We start from the raw sequence: 20,214 nt of genomic DNA on the forward strand, positions 1-20,214 counted from the left end.
TCTGCCACCACACCTGGCTAATGTTTCTATTTTTAGTAGAGTTGGGGCTTCACCATGTGGTCCAGGCTGGTCTTGAACTCCTGACCTCAAGTGAACCACCTGGCTCAGCCTCCCAAAGTGCTGGGGTTACAGGCATGACCCACTGCACCTGGCCAGTTGCTGGGTTTTAATCCCAGCTCTGTTTGACTCCAAAAATTACTCTTAAACACTGTACATAACTGTTTATAAAGTTATAATTATCTACCTAGAAAACACTAAAAAATAAACTCAAAAATTATTAGAGTTTAAAGGAGAATTTAGTAAAGTGCTTAGTTATGAAATAAATGAAAAAAATTGATTATTGATTGAAATAAAACTGAAAATGCTTTTAAAAGAATAGTGGGTGAAAATTCTTTGATAACATAGAAATTTGTATTTATGAACATTCTCTAAAGATTTAGTGTGGCTAGTTCTGCAACACGGAAAAACCTCAAAAAGTATCATTATTTATCTAGTTTTTTTCCTCCCTATTCTATATTTAAAACCATATAAATGATCTGAGCTATGTTTTAATTTGCCCTCAGCAGCTGAGGGATTGACGCCTAGACCCCAAGGAGAAAACTCCTATGTATTTGACCAACCCCAATGAGAAATAAATGTACTTTATCATGAGTAAAGCAAATGGTTACATGTAGTTTGTGATTTTTCTTTTTTAAAACAATGTTATCTCATTAAAATATTTAACCCTATTCTGTATTATTTGTGAAGTGTAATATTATCTTTACTGTTTAGAAACTAATACAGTCTGTAAAACCATTAATATGATAAAAATAATTTGTCAAAAAGCATATATATTCATTATCAAAATTTTTTTAAAAATGTTCAACTGTATTTCATTTCAGTGATGAGTCCTGTGTTAGATTATTATCTTTTTGTATATTCAGTTAAGATTTTGTATCTGATTTAATCCATTGATTTTTGCAGGCTCAAAAAACTCAGAAACCACCACAGAAACCAGCCCCTACAGTTGTTTCTGTAGCTCCAGCTGTCAAAGATCCATTGGTTAAGAAACCAGAAACTAAACTGAAACAAGAAACAACTTTTCTAGCATTTAAGAGAACAGAAGTCAAGGTATAGTAGATTCTATTTTTATCTAAGATTATGTCTTAAAAGTTAGTTGACTAAACAATAGTTGCTTGATAAAAAATTTAATGAGAAACTTTATTTACTAAATGGGTATCTTTTAGAAATTAAGACTTCTATTAGGTAGAAAGGGAACATTTATATCATTATTTAATCTCTAACTCTGCTGGGTTTTTTTTGTCACAAATAGGAACAGTCTATGATGATTCCAAAACGACATTCTTTACCATTCTTATATGGTTAGATACTTATCTCCAATCAGAAATCTGTTTTACATTAAGGCTGGGTGCCCTGGCTCAAACCTGTAGTCTGAGAACTTTGGGAGGCCAAGGCAGGTGGATCACCTGACATCAGGAGTTCAAGACCAGCCTGGCCAACATGGTGGAACCCTGTCTCTACTAAAAATACAAAAACTATACAGGTGTGGTAGCAGGCCCTGTAATCCCAGGCATGATGGTGGGTACCTGTAATCAGCTACTCAGGAGGCTAAGGCAGGAGAATCACTTGAACCCTGGAGGTGGAGGTTGCAGTGAGCCAAGATAGCACCATTGCACTCCAGCCTGGGCGACAAGAGCAAAACTCCAACCCTCTCCCCCCACCCAGAAAAAGAAATCTGGTTTAAATTTAAAATAACTCTACCCCAAGTGACACCAATTTTGCTCCCCACAGTACTTAGACTACTTGAGCAGATTGGCCTTGTATTTTTTTTTCTCCCTACTTATTAGTTATTGAAGGAGTTTTCTTGCTTTGTCTTGTTTTGTTTCTTTATAATGAACTTTCAATGGTATCTACCTCTTATACCAAGGGACCACATTGTATAGCAAGAGTATTACCTTTCTCATTCCTAAGTTTGCATCCTTGAAATCATACTACATTATTCTTAATATCTTGGCATTTTTATATCATGGAAAACAATAATTTTCTATCTTGTAACAAAAAGAATGCTTTTACTGAGGTATACTTTCCAATGTTAAGCATAGCACTAAATATGAAAAAAAAAAATAGCCTCAGATTCTCAAAGATTGACCTAAGAAAACTCTAAAGTGATTGCCTAAGTGATTATAAGTAGTAAGCTTAATATGCTTGGTGTGATGAAGAAGAATATGAAGTACTTTAAAAACACATATTGACAATTATATTTGGATATTATTTTTTATTTTAATTTGCCAGGGAAGATTTGCTATCCAGTGGATATCCAATATTGATTTGTCACATAGGAACTTGGTGAATTGGAATAGAAGTAAGAATAAGCAGTTTATTGAAAGTAATTAGAGTTGCTATATTCTGCACATAATCTTTTTTTAGTAGATTTTTATACTAATCTGTTACTACTGAAGTTTATTTTTAGAAAATTCAACATGGAATCATTTTATGGCAAACAAATTAAATCCTTTGCTGTCATATTTATTTTGATTAAGAGATCTTGTGTTTTTTAATAAAGAATTCACTTTTTATAAAAGTGAATAAATTTATACTATTAAAAAATTGTCCAAGTTACATATGAAAAGCAAATGTCTTTTCTAACTTGCCCATCTAGCAAATGGGCAAGAAAATATTTATAGTTAAAAACTTGAGAAATTTGTTTTCTACACTGAAATAGTTAGAAATTACTTGGTCTCCACTGTTTGTGTTATTTTGCTTTATGTGTCCTGATAGTATTGTAAACCATCTGTCATCATGTTGAAAAGCAATACCAAGCAACAGCAAGCCATTAACATAAAATGCCGGACACATAGTACAAGCTTTCTTGCTTGTACTTAACAAGTGTTGGTCTTTTAATTACTAAAGATAGGTTTATTTTGTGAAGTTTGTTTAAAGATCATTTAACCATATGGCAGACAGTTTTATGTTTAATAGTGAGAGAAGAAAAAAATTAAGTATTTCATAACTGAAAAGTAAAAGTTTACTTCTTGCCTTTTTCTCTCGTTGCTGGTATACATTCCTCTAGGAATGTATGGCTTACATGGTGTTTCTTCTCTGGATAACTTCATAAGATAGTTAATATGATACTGTAGGAAAACATTCTATCAATTTTCAGAGTATGTGGACAAATATCTGGATTCCTTCTCTTATAAAACAAAGATCTCAGAACTCTCTGTTTTTGTTACTTTTCACATTGGCTAAAACTGTATGCATGCAGACAATATTGAAGGCTACCTTTCAAGAGCTAAAAATGTTTTATCAACTCTTTCAGAGTTAAAATTATAACTGGATATATTTTAGGTACAGTAACTACCATTTTAAAAGTAGGATGTTATTCTGTAAAATTGTACCTTTTACCTACGTGTGAACTTAACACTTTTATGAATCTTCTTAAGAGTATAAAGGTAGAAAAGGTGTCAATAAGAAGTTCAATTCAAAATTAATGTGAACTACATACATTTGTGCCTAATGTGAAAGTGAAAAAATCTATTCTTGTGTGAACAAGAGCAATATGTATTTATGTAGTGGCATTGGTATCACTGTAAGCTTCTGATTAACCAGGGAAGTTAATCAGAGAAGTTGAGATGATATACCCTTACGAAATATATCAGAGAGTAGTAAGTCAGTCCTACCCAAAATGTCACTGTGCAGCCTAATGAGGAAATTTATAAAATTGTTATTAATGGAGCAGGAACCTCTTCTGTGGTAGTTTAACCGGAATCATGGGCAAATTGTGAAACGAAAATCATGAGACCTTTTTAATACATGTTTTGCAGTCTGGTAGCTGTTGCTCAGAATTTGGGAGAACTTTTTTTTAGTGGGTTTGGAAGCTATACAGCTGTGTTCTTTCTCTCACTCACTCAATAAATAAACATTGACTGAATCTCTTCATCTTGGATATGTTCTCTTGAATATTCTGTATATGGGCATTTTTGTCCATTATGAGTGAATTAAATTTTTGAAATGATCCTTAGTTATTTGGAGCAAAATCTAAAAGAATTAGATGTTTAACTAATTAGATAATACCTTGTTGGGTAAAAAGTATGTTAAAGCACTAAATCTGGTTTTCAGATATAGCTTAAAACTGAATCTAAAAGCAATTCCCAAAAAGGAATTTCATATATTTTCTTTTGGAATCATTAGAACAAGAATATGGCATCAAAAAATTTCTGCTTTGGAAATGATAATACCAGCTAGATACAGATAAGTTTTTTCAGACCAGCTTCATAAGAACTTAATTTGGTGGTGTGATTTAAATTTCCCAGTTCATCACTTAGATATAAAAAGGTCTAACAACGTTTATATTTTTAAGGATGTTTATATAGGTATTAATTATACTTGGCTATAATGTAATATTTACCTTATTTTTTTAGACATCCACAGTTATTTCAGGAAATTCTTCTAATGCCAGCGTTTCCTCATCCGTAACTAGTGGCTTAACTGGATGGGCAGCTTTTGCAGCCAAAACCTCCTCTGCTGGTCCCTCAACAGCAAAATTGAGTTCAACAACACAAAACAATACTGGGAAACCTGCTACCTCATCAGCTAACCAGAAACCTGTGGGTTTGACTGGTCTGGCAACATCATCCAAAGGTGGAATAGGTTCCAAAATAGGTTCTGGTAATAGCACTACACCCACTGTACCGTTGAAACCACCTCCACCTCTAACCTTGGGTAAAACTGGCCTTAGTCGCTCAGTTAGTTGTGACAATGTCAGTAAAGTAGGTCTTCCTAGTCCAAGTAGTTTAGTTCCAGGAAGCAGCAGCCAACTAAGTGGGAATGGAAATAGTGGAACATCAGGACCTAGTGGAAGTACTACTAGCAAAACTACTTCAGAATCCAGCAGCTCTTCCTCAGCATCCCTTAAAGGTCCAACCTCACAAGAATCACAGCTCAATGCTATGAAGCGATTACAGATGGTCAAGAAGAAAGCCGCCCAAAAGAAACTCAAGAAGTAATGTGGCCAAGTAGCTTTTTATATCATATTAGCCTAAAGATGAAAGACTTATTATTAGGATATATTCTGTAACATACTGTAATTTAATAAACATCTTCATAATCAAATTTCTATTATTTCTTATTTTAAAATGCTAAATATTATATAACAAAACTTGGAAACTATTGTTTTAGATCAGTCTTCAACATTTTTGTTTTAATGATTTCCATAATGTGTGAAAACAATGATTAGAATGACTGGTTCTCAATGAAAACTTCCGAAGATTGATAGCATCTATTAATTTAAGGAAAACAAAAGAGTTTGTCTTCTAGCAAAGCCCCAAGAGTTGATCCTGATGAATGAGGTGCCTTATGTGGTAGCAGAGATGACCCAACATAGTTTTCTATTTTCCTCCCAATATTCTGGGTATTTATTTTCTGTGCTAGCCACATTTTGACTGACTCTCCCTCTCCCAATTATTTCATCTTTTTCAAAATTATTTTTTCATAATTGATTTTCCATATCGATGGATTTTCCTGATTTATCCATACCTCATATTTTATCTTTATCTTTTTTATCACCTCATTTCAGTTATTTAAGGATATATCTTTTTCCAATAGATTGTGAACTCTCATGCTGTTTAATACAATATTTTTCTCATATTACTCACTTTTTCCTACATTGCCAGTGTAATATATGCACATAAGACATAATAAATAAGAATTTTGATTAATCCCAGTTATGCACATTCCTGATAACTTTTTGAAGAAAAATACCATTTCCCAAGAGTCTTTGTGGATGCAAATGTATGACTTGTTCACACACTGACAGCTTCTTCCTATACTATAAAAGAAAAGGCTATCTTACTTAGTGCTCAAAATGTTATAGCATTTTACCTAATTTTAGTTAACTTTGTTTACAGTAAGCTCCTATATAATGATTACTTCTTGAGATTTTGTACATCGTTAACCCATTTATGGCAGAGGTTGCAAATTTTTTTGGTGAAAAATCAGACCTTGGTGATAATCTTGAGCGGTAGGGTATAATAATGCCCAGAAGCTAAGCGTTGCAATAATGGAACACTAGGCATAAATGGGTTAAGTCCGAAAATGTGGAGGGTCTGAGTTGTCTTACTTGCAAGCTAACAAATTAACCAGCAATTTTTGTACATATATATTCTGAGAGAAGATTGGAAGCCCTCTGCATCAGAGAAACAATTTATTATTTACAGCAAAAAAAAAAAAAACGACATCCAACAAATTTCCACATTCACAAGACTGTGAACAGCCTGTTCCATCAGCCTTGATGTGTGCCACTAAGTCTTCACTCTATAAATCTCTAATTTCAAACCATCTTCCTTAATCCCTAGGTTTTTCTAACATTATTCTAAAGTGTATTGATGGATGATCTCTGTAAAGACAAAGCTTTTAAAATTAAGCTTGGTCTTTTTTTTTTTTAAGGAAAGATTATTATTTTAAATTACTCTGTTAAATAATGGTGCTAAATTATTTGTAATAAATTAGAATTCATTATCTCAATAGGCAGTAAATGTCTGTTTACCCCATGTGTAAATAACGAATTATCTCAATCCTACAGAGACTTTTGCTTTGAGAAACAGATTTCTTTTGATAATATATCAATTTAACATAAACCCCAATTTCCGTTTGGGGTCAAAGAAACCAAAAAATATATATTCATAATTGTTTATAGTTCAGAGCCAGTTTGGACTAAACAAAATGACCTGACATAAAAACTCAGCTCAGCAACTATAACAGTTAATGTTATACATTAACCGTACCTACAAAAAATGAAAGCAGTAATGTTTATTACACTTCACACATTGACATTTGAAAACATTTATCATGTCACAGAAAATACGTGCTAGATAGAGTTGAGAAGAGAAGCAATTATTTTAATTTCTATTATACCTCAGAGAGGACTTTAGGAGGTAATTTATCTTTCACTGAACATGGCTCTTTCTGTAGTTAATACGTGCATATATATATACTTAAGATATGTACATATGTATAAGTACACAATACAGTATTTAGCTCATGTTGGTATTTTATAGAGGTATATTTGGTATTAGAGTTTAAATTGTCTCGAGGAGATTTTAGACCTTGATTTTTTTCATATCATAAAGTGAGCTACAAGACTCTGAGCAGTAATGAAAGTAGACAGTTTTATATAAATAATATTTATTATTTTATGACCATCTATGTGCAGATATTTTCTTCACTAGAATTTAAGTGGTATGAAGGGAGGGGTCTTGTTTGTCTTGTACAGCATTATTTTCCCACTGTAACTCTCAATACTTAATGGCTCAATGAATGAAAGTAAGCTTTTAGGATTGTAGATTTTAATCCCATTAATAGATATGTGGTCATTATCATTTTTCTATTTTGTACATCATACATTTTGTAAGACTAAACTGTAGATTTTAGTGACTTAAGGAAAAGAAAAGGAAAAACACTGAAAGAAAAAGCCTTAAAATGAAAAGACCTCGTTTTAAATCCCAATTCCTCCATGTGAGGTCCTCAGTTTCTTCCTTTATAAAACATAGATGATAATGAGATGTCTTTCAAGTCTACAGTGGATCTGAAAGGAGGACTGTTATTTTCTGTGAGATCAAGAAGAATAGAACATAACAGAAATGTCCATTAATCCACATGCAAAACAGAATGCCCAGTGTTTATGTGGGGACGCTGCACAGTCACAAAGAGAAATTACACTAAAAGGCTTCAGAGAAGATAATTTTAAAGTTTTGGTGGCAACCAATGTAGCTGCCCGTGGTTTGGACATTCCAGAAGTTGACTTAGTGATTTAAAGTTCTCCTCCTCAGGATATTGAGTCCTATATCCATTGCTCTGGATGCACAGGTAGAGTTGGACGGACAGAGATTTGTATGTGTTTTTATCAACTAAGAGAAAGAGGTCAACTAAGATGTGGAACAAAAAGTAGGAATTACTTTTAAATGTGTAGGTGTTTCTTCCACAGTGGATTTAGTTAAATCTAAAAGCTTGGATGCCATCAGGTTTCTGGCTTCTGTTTCTTATGCTGCTGTCGATTTTTTTCTGACCATCAGCTCAGATGCTGATGAGAAGAGAAAGGGGCAGTGGAGGCATAGGCTGCAGCTTCGGCCCACGTTTCTGGTGCATCAAGCTTTGAACCACAGTCTTTGATCACCTCTGATAAGGAGTTTGTGACCATGACTCTGGAAAGCCTAGAGGAAATACAGAATGTCGGCTGTGCTTAGAAAGAACTTAACAGGAAGCTGAGTAGTAATGCAGTGTCTCAGATTACCAGAATGTGCCTTCTGAAAGGATATATGGGTGTGTGCTTTGATGTTGCTACAACTGAGTCAGAAAGGTTACAGGCAGAGTGGCATGATTCCAACTCAATACTTGCAGTGTCAGCCAAATTATCTGAAATTGAAAAATATTATGATGGAAACGCATCTAATTCCAGACAGAGGAGTGGCTGGTCAAGTGGCTACTTGGGCCAGTCAGGTGGTCAGGTAGTCGATCTGATGGCTGGTCAGGTAGAGTCAACCAAAGAGTTACTCAGGAAGTTGACAAGATGGTAGAATATGAAGTGGGCATAGAAATCAATCAAGAAGTGAGGGCCACAAACAGAGTTTTGACTAAGTATTTGATAGTAATCTACCAGTGTGAGGTTGCCTAGTTCTGCCTATCATGTACATTATCCACCAAAAATTAGGTTATCATAGTTGAGGTATGTGTCTGCTATTTGCAAAGAAGTTGGTCATATTTTCTTAAAAGGTATTTCACAAGAATGGCTGTAAACAAATCTACTTATCCAGTTATACCTTTGAATAAAAAAAACTCTGTTGTCTCTTTTAAAAAAAAAAAGGAAAGAGCTCTGGCTGAGGAGGAAGTCTATTCAGATGGGGCCTCAGAATTTTATTTTTGGTTTACACTACCTAGGTTTAAGTCCAAGCCCACCACTTAATAGCAATATGATTTGGGTTAAATTACTTCACCTTTTGGATCATGGTTTCTTCATAATGTTTTGAGTATTAAACAAGTTACTACATATAAATCACTTAGAACAATATCTGGCATATAGTATGCATTCAGTAATATTACATGTTAATATCAAGCTATTCAGTTTTCTTTTGGTTCAAAACATAAAACATTAACAAAACATTATCAAAGGCTTTTATTGGAAATATATTCCTATTTTGTATATTTAGTGTATACTCTGGTTTATGTATAGGTACATAATTCATATTATCTACATGTGTATAGACTGTAATATATATGGTTTATATGCATGTATATAAACATATGCATTTGCAAGAGCAATATGAAAAAAACATTTGAGGCAAAATACATCATATAGTTAAAAAAAAGGAAATTGAAAAATCTTTGGATCCAACCTTTCTTGAGGATAAAAGAATATAATTACCCTTTCAAAAGATCTTCACTTTGACGTAGTTGATAGTCCAAGTTTGGGCCATTTGCTTTGCTATTTCTGTTGGCTTAGTATTTCTTTGAACATGTGTCCTTTATAATACATTCATGCAATAAGAAATACAGCATTCCCGAAAACCCAGTACAGTATCAGTTTCTGTAGTTTGGAGGTTTCTTGCTTTCTGGTCCAAAGTTTTGTAATATCAGTTTTATGAGGTAGTCAGTTAACAACTTGCCAGAAAATAAAAGACATTCTTAAGCATAAGTCATCTTTCCAAGGTAGTTAGCTGGCACGTATCCTTTCTGCCCTTGAGCTTCAGCTAACCACCACTCTTTATTGCCACTTAGGTCACAAAACCTAAGTATGTGAACTCTCTGGTATTCCTGAAGGCTGAGTTCATGGTCACTCCGTGCTTGAAAAGCATGAACTGCATAGAAAATCTAGACAAAGAAACAAATGACATTATTGGAATTTAAACCTGAATATTAACAGAAACATCATAAGGGTTTCCAAGCTTTTAGAACTGATGCTAAAGTTTTCTTATTTTTCCAAAGTCACATTGTCCAACTCCTTCTATTGGATGTATTTGGCTAAAATATGACCCAGGTGAGAATGGAGTGAAATAGATATTCTTACTATTCTGTTAGGAGGAGTCTAAATTGTCCATGCTTGAAAGCAACTTGGCAGCTTCTATAGAAGAAAAGCAATGCACACTGCCATGTGTGTACCTACGCAACTGTCTTGCATGCTCTGCTCATGTACCCCAAAACCTATAATCCAATAAAAAATTAAAAAAAAAAAAAAGATTTGTAATAATGTTAAATTATTCCTTGTGAATCAAAATAGCTTGAAGAATCTCTTCTACAGAAAAATTGGCAGAAATTTTGCATAACAGCGTTGCTTCAATACCCATACAAATAGTGAAAAGTGGGAGAGTAGCAGAAATAGCACTAGAAGTTAGGCAAGAAGACAATAATTAAATCCCAGACCCTCATACTAAGGAAATTTGTAATTATTAAAAACAGTGCTTTCTGAGACCAATAACATGGGAAACACGTATGATAAAATAGCCTTTAAAAGAACATAAAATTAGATGTACAATATAAGTCTTAATATTATTCTTTCTTTGGCATAATTATACCTGATTTTCATTTTTACTTTTTTGTTTACAATGTATTTATAATTTAAAAAATTATTTTGTGGCCTAGAATATAAAATACTTCAGTCAAAAGAATGTTTCTCTGACCTCAAAAGAACACTTCATAATTATTAAATGCATAAGAAGTCCCAAAATAAGTGTTTAGTTATTCTTCCAACAAAATCGTAAGATTGATAATAAAAAAACAGTTTTTGGCATAAAATAAGGCAATTGGCTAGCAACATTTATTCCTATTTATTTATTTAATGAAAATTTTTGAAGTACCTACTAAGTGCTAAGTATTATTTTATTGGAGAACTTATAAGTAAGCTAAGAAAAGAAAATGCCAATGAACAAAACAAAACACACCAAAACAGCAACAACTGTACACATAGATGATACATCAGCTAATAGTGAGCTAGATTTTGAAAGAAGTTATCTTTCACAAATGACAAAGCTGACAAGGGATGAATATGTCATATTTGAAGATACAGAGACAAATACATGAAACAACATATAGGAAAAGACAAGCAGATTAACTCTCAAACTTGAAGTTCAATAGATAAAGGAAACCAAGAGAAATAAGGTGACTTCATTATATCATTAAGCAGGAAAAGAGAGTGGACAGCATGGAAAGGAGATTATAGCTGTAACTGAAGTTGTTATTTAAATGTTAAACTGTTATTTAAGTTTTGGTGAAATGTTGATTTTATTGATTGGTATATTGATTTATCAACTAATATGAGCTGCTCCCCAAGGAAAGAACCACATTGCTGTGGTCTGAATATTTGTTTTCCCCCAAAGTTTATGTATTGAAAGCCTAATCCACAAGGTGATGCTATAAAGAGGGGGGCTTTTGGGAGGTGATCGGCCTTCAACTTCATGAATGTGATTAGTTTTTCTTTAAAGAAGCCCTAAAGAGACTCTTCACCCCTTCCACCATGTGAGGGCCCAATAAGAAGGTGCCATCTATGAACCAGAAAGCTGTCCCTCAGCAAACACCATATAAACTGATGCCTTGATCTCGGACTTCCAGCCTCCACAACTGTGAGAAATAAATTTCTGTTGTTTATAAACCAACTAGTTTATGGCATTTTGTTACAGCAGCCCAAATGGACTAAGACACATATTTAAACTTTTCTTCATCGACCACTTTATGGTACAAAGTAGGAATTCAAATATTTATTAATTTGACCTAACATTTAGTAGGAATATTCAAGTATTTATTGAAAGGCATGGATATCATACAGGAGATCATCTTGTATCATATAAGATGCATACAAGAGATTGATGAACATGGTCAAATTGTTACATAATTTTTAAAGTAAAGAAGAAAATTAAAAGTACTATAAATTCTTTAGTAGTGAAGTGGTAGCAATAATAAACACCTTTTATAGAGATCATGACAGTTGTATGTTAAATGTGCTTTGTCCTCAACAACCCTGTGAGTTGTGTCTTAGAGAAGAAACGTATTTTTAATTATGTTAATTGGTGTTGCTATGGCCGATATTTTCTAACTCCAAATTCTGTGCTTGGTCCATTTCTCATAATTCTTTACAGACCAAACTCTTGTTCTAGCAAGTGTATACAGAGTGTGCATTCTTGCAGAGAGGGACTGGAGTCTCTAGTATATTGTAGATGCTGTTGTTTTGTTGTTTAGAAAGTGAAAGCATTGAATAGATTCACAGGAGCAGAATGGGGGATTTGGTTTGCAAAAGTATTCAGGAATGTAATGTACTAAAATACATCTGAAACATCTGTAAGAGCCTGCATTCATGATTGGTAATCATCTTTTATAATTTTTATAAATAATGCAGCTATAGATTTTTTAGCAGGTTGGATTGCCTACTAATAGACCATTCCTAAATATTTGTGGTAATCTTTCACTTTAGCAGAATTCTCTCAAGCGATATATAAAGTCTTCCATCTAGATCTGTTTGGTATGAAATTATAGTTTATATTCTAAACATTAAATATATATCCTCATGAAATTGTAAATTTAAAGTACAAAGTTATATACTTTCAATACTTTAGATAATCATGACCCAAAATTTATTTGAGATAAGCACTTTTTAGTTTTTATATAATTTATGTTAACTGGAGGCATACATTTTATACTCAAAACAGAAGTAAGCTCCTTTTAAAGACACAGCTGTCTATTTTCAGTCTCTTTTTAAAGTCTCTTCTTTAGTATTTTTAGTCTCCTTAATGTTAGACTACAAGTTATGAATTTTTAACCTATCATGCATTTAAGAACTGAAAGATTTCTCATTATCTTCAGTATTTTAATTGTTTTAGCCTGTATCTTTCTAACCTTAAATACTAATATGTTTTGGTCCAGGTACCTTAATTACAATGTTTTCTACCTCATTTACTTTTTTTTATAACACTGTATTATTGACTTATACCTAATTTATTACCCACTGCTTATAACCACCAGATCTTTCCCTGTGGCAACATTGCCAGTTCAGTATTCCCTTATTCTATGTGTGTATATTTAATTTTTCCTTCCTTAGTGAGCCACATTACCTCTCTTCACTGAATATCATTTTATTTTTATCCCATTTCTCCAATTAACAGCAACAAAAGTCAAAATATATTGTAATCTTCCTTTTTAAAATGAAAAGGCTACAAAATCAGCATTTATGGTATTATATCATATATATCTCTGGAAATGAAAATAGTATTGCATTAAAAATGCTCATTATTCTCTCTCACCCTTCAGGAGCAAGCTTTCATGTTCTTTAATGTAAGACATTACATTAATTTAACAATTAATGTAATTATAAAACATTATAAAACATGTAATTTAACAATTATGTGTTTTAATTGAACAAGCCATATTGATGTAGAAAAAATTTTAATAAAGTTAAGCAAAACAAAATGAAACAAAAACCCACCCAGCTGCTATTAGTATCTTCTTTACCTTCCTCCCATCTTCCTCTCTCCCTTTCTTCCTTCCATTTCTGTTTTTTACCTACCTACCTGAAGTGGTAATAAAAATGGACTTAGAGTATACATAACTTTGCAACCTGTTATTCACCTCATACTATTTTTGAAAATCTCTTCATGTTAATAAGCCAACTTTTTGAAGCACTTCCTAACCAATGATACAGTAGATGTGTAGCATCATCATCATCATCATAGGTAGCTGGAAAATGTAAAGATGCAGGGTCAGACTATGAACATGGGATTGGTAGCAAAATGACTATTTTTTTAGAAGTCAAAAATTATATTTTTAATATTACTTATGTGGAAAAAGAAAATTGAGACACTGAACTGCCCCCCAAAACTAGGTTTTGGCCATTATTAAACCTAGTCCTTTTTTAGAAATGCCAAGGACAAGATTCTACTTGCCAGACAAGGCGTCTTAGATACCCTGGAAGGCAGAATTCTAGGATGGACCCCAAGATTCCCACCCCCTGTTGTACATGCTCTACATAATCTCCTCCCCTTGATTCTGACTGGAACTTTTTAATATGATGTGCTGTTACTCCTGTGATTAGGCTACGCTACATAGCAAAGGTAAGGAGATTCTGCAGAGGTGCCTATTAAAGTCCCTAAGAAATTAACTCTTGGTTAGTCAAAAGAGGGATTATCCTAGATGGGCCTGACCTGCTCAGATGAGACCTTTAAAGAGGATTCAGCCCTTCTCTGAAGAGAGATTCGAAGCCAGAGAGATGCTTACCTACTGACTTTAAAGAAGCAAACAGCCATGTTGTAAACTGCCTATAGAGATAGCCATATGGCAAGGATCTGAGAGCAGCCTCAGGTTGTTGAAAGTGGTCTCTGGCTAATTGCAAACAAGAAAAAGGAGTCCTTAGTTCAACTGGGACAAGAAACTTAATTCTGCCAATGACCATGAGCTGGGAAGAGAACTCCCAGTTTCAGAAGCAATACAGCCAGCAAACACCTAGATTCCAGCTACCTGAGATCTTAAGCAGGGCACCCAGCTAAGATGTGCTTGGACTTCTGACAACAGCCCCTAAAAAATGTTTGTATTATTTTAAGCCACCAAGGTTGTGGTAATTTGTTATGCAGCATGGAACACTAATGCAGAGCATGCCATTATCATTTGATGGATAAAAGGAAAGAATGCATTAGAATAGGAAGGCATATTTACTTGAATGCTTTTTATTCTTTGATATAGCAAAAAACAGTGAAGAATTTAAAAATTAAGATCCTTGGTGTAAATCAGTACTGCCAGGTTGTGAATATCCATTAGCTCGTACCCATTATTCTACAAAGGCTCCAGGTCATAATTTGGGGGATCTTTTTTTTACAACAATCTGTCTTCTTACTTGAGGTGGAGAATAGATAAGCAAGTTGAACCTCTACAGCAGTGATTTCCCACATTTTAGATAAAATTTTCTTTTAAAAGTCTGTATAAAAAGATACATTTATTTTACCATAGATGTGTACATATGCAAATAAGCACAATATTTTTAACATATTTGAGAAGATTCATGAAATCTCCCAAACTCATTAATAGACCACTTCAGGTCTTGGCATCCAGGTTAAAAATTCAGCTCTAGTATAAAAATCATGGAGCAACTAGAATCTAAATTAGTTTGAAATTGCCTGCATATGAATGGTATTCAGGTCCCCCAAGATACCCTCTGAGTATGAGGTAGAGGCCACCTGTCCTTTTTGTTAGAGTCCACTAGAACCATCAGTAAAACCAGACTACATCCTCTAACACCCAACACCCCTTGGCAACATGCTATAGCAATCTGGAGGAAATAAAAAAAAGTGCTGCCACAATAGGAAGGGAGAGGGAAGGAAATGATAACCAAAAGTGGCATCCAATTAAGCCAGTACAAGTTTTAGCTGATGTTTCTGATAATAAAATCGAGAACAAAAGTCTAAATAGCCACATTGAAAATTGCTTTGTAAAATACCACAAATGTGAGATATCACAATATTTACTGCATTCTCACTGTTGGTAAAGAAGATATAATATTCTTCCACTTTTGGTCACGTTACAGGGATCTCTATAATGTATTGACTTATACTATTATACCACAAATACAGAGGTTAATAATTTTCTTCTCCCCACAATTTCTAAAACTCAACAGAATAGAAACAGCCCTCTGGCAAGGATTAGGAACATGATATAATCCTTTCTTTCTGTTTTCAATGAAATATTATGCATTATATGTTACAGGAGGAGTCTGGGAACCACTGGTCCGTGTGTGCCTATTGGCTGGCATTAAGACATTAAGGGAAATATTTCTATACAGCCTTTTCATCTTTTCTCCCTTGTTCTGAAGTTTTCAACAGATGCATCCTCTTCCTCATCTTAAGTAAGTTTATTGGGACAGATTTTGTCCATGCACAGAGTTTACCTTCAATTTGAGTTGGGTAGTTTCTATTCCGAGGGAAAGTATTTTAGAGATTCCATGTGCTACAGATCCAAGATGCATCTTCAATCCAGTTTTATTAGTAATAATACTTATATATACTTATATTTCTATTCCTGATGCTATGCCTGTTTTGAATTGGTTCCAAACCCAGAGGAAAAAGAAAGCAAATAACACTTCATGAAGACATGCCATTAATATATTTTTTGTTTTGAGCAAAAAAAATATTATCTCATTTTTTCCTCTCTCGGTAATGGAAATCTCTAATGGACCTAATTCACATGATATATATTGATAGGATTGCTTGGAGAAAATTGCTTTGAAGTACCAGCTAGTAGGAACTAAATGCAGTCTCACGCTACAAAGACCAGGCAGAAAGAGCCCATGTGAGGGGCTTAGTCCAAAGTCCCTGTAGAGCCAAGTAAGAACTAGAACTCAACATCAATCTGGGTTTAGAGTGTCTGGACAAATTTGGCTCTCAGATTTCTGTTCATCTAGGTTATTGGGACAAGGCAAAGTCTGACAGGACATTTAATCAGGTACATAGCTTTCACTGATAAAAATTCGTTAGTTAGCATTATAATATGTCTTCTAGAAACTTAATAAACAACACAGTGAACAAGTAATAGAGAAATCGTGTTTTGAAACTTCAAGGCAGAAGGGCAATAAGAACACATAGTAATGTCTAGACAAGTTAAGAGTCAGGACTAGGAAAAAAATGCTTGCAAATTAAAAATCTGATTAAAAAAACGTGCACTCAAGTTTATAAATAACTCTCACAATGGGAAAATAAGAAGGAAAATGACCCAGTTTTCTAAAAATAGGCAAATATTTGAGTAGACATTCACGAAAGGTAATAAAAGAATGGCAAATGAGCACATGAAAAAATGTTCGGTACCATTAATTATTAGGGAAATGCAAATTAAAACCCCACAGAGATACCTACCACCTCGTAGCCACTAAGACTGCTATAATTAAAAAGACAAATAATAACTAATATTGACAAGGATGTGAAGAAACTGCAACCCACAACCCTCACACTTTGCTGATAGAAAACTAAAATGGTGAGGCCACTTTGGATAACAGTTGAGCAGTTTCTTAAAAATTTAAAGATGAATTTATAAAACCAGTAAGAAATTACATTTCTGGGTGTCTACTCAAGAGAAATTAAATCCACACAAACACTTGCATACAAGTATTCATAGCAGCATAATTCATACTAGCCCCAAACTGGAAGTTACCCAAATGCCCATCAACTGGTGAATGCATTAACAAAACATATTCACAGAATGGAATATTACTAGATAAAAAAAAGCAACAAAATGCACATACATACTACAACATGGAAGACTCTCCAGAAATTTTGCTAAGTGAAAAAAAACAGCTGTAAAACACCACATATTGTACAGTTTTGCTTATACAAAAGATACAGAAAAGGCAAATCTGTGGAGACAGAAAGTGGGGTTAGGGATGGGAAAGAGGAGTGACTACAAATGGGTGCAAAGGATTTTTTGGAGTGAAAGAAATGTTTTAAAATGGGATTAAAGTGATGGTTGCACAACTTTGTAAATCTACTAAAAGTCATGAATTGTACATGGTTGAATTTTATGATATGAAAATAAGGTCTTGCTTGATAAGCTGCTTTTGAAAAAACAAACAAATAAACGAAACCTCGTCAAACCAAAAAAAAAAAAAACAGTCATGAATTGGACAGCAACCAATAACTATTAATGAAGGAAACTGCATAGATACCACATTTTCAAAGGGCAGTATGGCAATGTCTATAAAGACTTTTTGTGGTATATACCTTTTGACCCTCTAATACTTTAGGAATTTGTTTTCACTTATATGCTCATATAAATGCATAAAAATAGATGGATAAAGCTCATCCTTGAAATATTATTTGAAAAAATTTTAAAACCCCAAACATTCTACATATCTATTATTAGGGTGATAGTTATATAAATTATAATATATCCATGAAAGTAAATACCGTGCAGAACTTTTTAAGGAATAAGATAACTACTTAGGTTTCATTGTGTCTAAGATATATTGTTAAATGAAAAACTATGTACCATATATGATATGTTTCCTACTGGTATAAATGTGTTTGTATATGCACAGAATATACAAAGGATATACCCAAGCATTATCTCTGAAGAGTAGGACAAGGGGAGAAGGGACTAAAAACCTTTACTTTATTATTATTATTATTATTATTATTAAAGACAGGATCTCTCTCTCTGTTGCCCAGGCTGGAGCGCAGTGACATGATCACAGCTCACTGCAGCCTGCAGCCTCGACCTCCCAGGCTTGCATGATCCTCCCATCTCAGCCCCTCTAGTAGCTGGGACTACAGATGTGGGCAACCACTCTTGGCTAATTTTTTTTATTTTTAGTAGAGATGAAGTCTTGCTAATGTTTTCCAGGCTGGTCTCAAACTGAGCTCAAGCAATCCTCCCACCTCAGCCTCACAAAATGCTGGGATTACAGGCATGAGCCACCAAAACCAGCTTACTTTTAATTATGTATGCTTTTCTACTAATTTAACTTCTCTCTATATCTGTATCTATATCTATATCTATATCTATATGGCCTCTATAAAATAAATTTAAATAAATTATTAATACAGCACTAAAGAAAAAGCAAGTTAAATAAAGGTATTAATTAGATAGTCACCACTGGGGAATGAACAATTAAATATACTAAAACTTTCTGATATAGCAAAAACAAATGCCGCACTTAATTAACTTACCATTTTGCAAAAGATTGTACCAGTAGCCTTTGCATTAGTGCAATGAGGGAAATATAGCTCTTAAACGTTTCAGTATAGACCAGCCTGACCAATATGGTAAAACCCCATCTCTACTGCAAATATGAAAATTAGCCAGGCATGGTGAAATGCACCTGTAGTCCAGCTACTTGGGAGGCTGAGATGTGAGAATTGCTTGAACCCGGGAAGCGGAGGTTGCAGTGAGCCAAGACTGCATCACTATACTCCAGCCTGGGCGACTCTGTCTCAAAAAATAAAAATAAAAAAAGTTTCAGTATATAGTGTGTGGCATTATACATGAGATTAAAAAGGGCCAATTACTAGATAGCTCAATGAAGATATTGCTCTTAGAGGAATCATGGACAATTTCCCACATGCTATTGATGGCAGCAATCTGTTCAGTATTGAACTGCTTTTCTTTGATGGGAAGTATAAAAAGGCACTTTGCTCTACGTATTTAACAGCAGGGTAGTAATAGTAACAGCTCCTATTTATTGTGTGCGGTAGTAATAGTAACAGCTCCTATTTATTGTGTGTCTACTTTGTGTTGGCTATTTTACATACATATTATCTCTAATCCTTTGCTTCATTTAAGGAAACAGGCTCAGGGAATTACATTTTTTGCAAAAAGATCCACTGAAAGTATGTGCTAATAGAGCCAGGTCTTCTTGATGTCAAAGCTGACACTTTTCCACCAAGTGTTACAGTAATATAGAGTAGGGTAGAGAGAGTCTCTTTCATGATTTGAACAGCCACTTATTTTGACATGAAGGTTCAAATTTTTACCTGTTCATCTACTTCTTGAAAACTGTCAACATCAGTACCATTTGTTTCCAACTTTCCACATGTCCCACTAAGAGATGAGCTGCTATCACTAATGCTGCTTTCTGCGGTGCCTGTGGCACTGTCACTAGCTGGCCGTGAAGACACAAAGAGACTGATGTTTTCAAAATCATCATCACAGAACCTGTTCTCGGCATCCACTCTCTGCATTTTTGCTGGATTGTAGGGTTTTAGAAAGGAGGAATAAACATATCCTTTCACATCTGGATAGGAAATAAAAAGAAAGAAGAACCAAGGTCATGGGTGTACTCTTCCAAAACATGTGCTCAGGGAAACACATAGAGGTCTCTCAGAAAACCTCAGTTTAAAGAAGAGTGGTAGTCTGGGGGAAAACTTACTTCCTGTGTCCACAAGCCACCTGCTTGTACTCCCCAGTGGATCTTTCTGTTCTATCACAGCCACCAACTCTCCTTCCAGAAGATTGATGTCATATTCTTGTGTAGCATTGCACTTGCGCTTAGCTCGATAGAGTTCCTCTGCACTATATGTAGATAGAAGTTTGGAGCGATGAACGTCAGTTTGACGTGGGATTTCTGGCTGGGAGAAATAAGGAGAAGTTTTGGTTTAGATATGTAATAAAATCCTCATGAAGTTGGTAAATATTTTTTCTCTGGAGATTTTTAAAATGTAGAAGTCATATTTTTGAAGGATTATTTCAAGGTGCAGGCATACAGCAGGC

At 34.1% G+C, this 20,214-nt stretch overlaps 2 protein-coding genes and 1 pseudogene across 8 annotated transcripts in view; 2 read left to right on the forward strand and 1 right to left on the reverse strand.

The window, feature by feature from the left end:
• The window catches only part of INTS12 (integrator complex subunit 12), a 30,983-nt gene extending 25,874 nt beyond the window's left edge, over positions 1–5,109 (forward strand). For all 6 annotated transcript variants that reach the window (XM_035293196.3, XM_035293200.3, XM_035293199.3 and 3 more), the window contains 2 exons: positions 964–1,110; positions 4,419–5,109. In XM_035293196.3, the coding sequence (XP_035149087.1) occupies positions 964–1,110; positions 4,419–5,003 (732 nt within the window). In that variant the 3' untranslated portion in view covers positions 5,004–5,109. The remainder of the gene's footprint in view (positions 1–963; positions 1,111–4,418) is intronic.
• Positions 5,110–7,307: 2,198 nt separating this feature from the next.
• On the forward strand, positions 7,308–11,632 carry LOC100405691 (ATP-dependent RNA helicase DDX50 pseudogene; annotated as a pseudogene).
• The window catches only part of ARHGEF38 (Rho guanine nucleotide exchange factor 38), a 132,932-nt gene continuing 121,072 nt past the window's right edge, over positions 8,355–20,214 (reverse strand). For both annotated transcript variants that reach the window (XM_035293202.3, XM_078366742.1), the window contains exons 12-14: positions 19,874–20,072; positions 19,479–19,738; positions 8,355–9,858 (exon numbers count right to left, since the gene is read on the reverse strand). In XM_035293202.3, coding sequence (XP_035149093.3) covers positions 9,673–9,858; positions 19,479–19,738; positions 19,874–20,072 — 645 coding nt within the window. In that variant the 3' untranslated portion in view covers positions 8,355–9,672. The remainder of the gene's footprint in view (positions 9,859–19,478; positions 19,739–19,873; positions 20,073–20,214) is intronic.

Source organism: Callithrix jacchus, chromosome 3 (genome assembly GCF_049354715.1).
Source record: "Callithrix jacchus isolate 240 chromosome 3, calJac240_pri, whole genome shotgun sequence".
Classification (NCBI taxonomy): domain Eukaryota; kingdom Metazoa; phylum Chordata; class Mammalia; order Primates; family Cebidae; genus Callithrix; species Callithrix jacchus.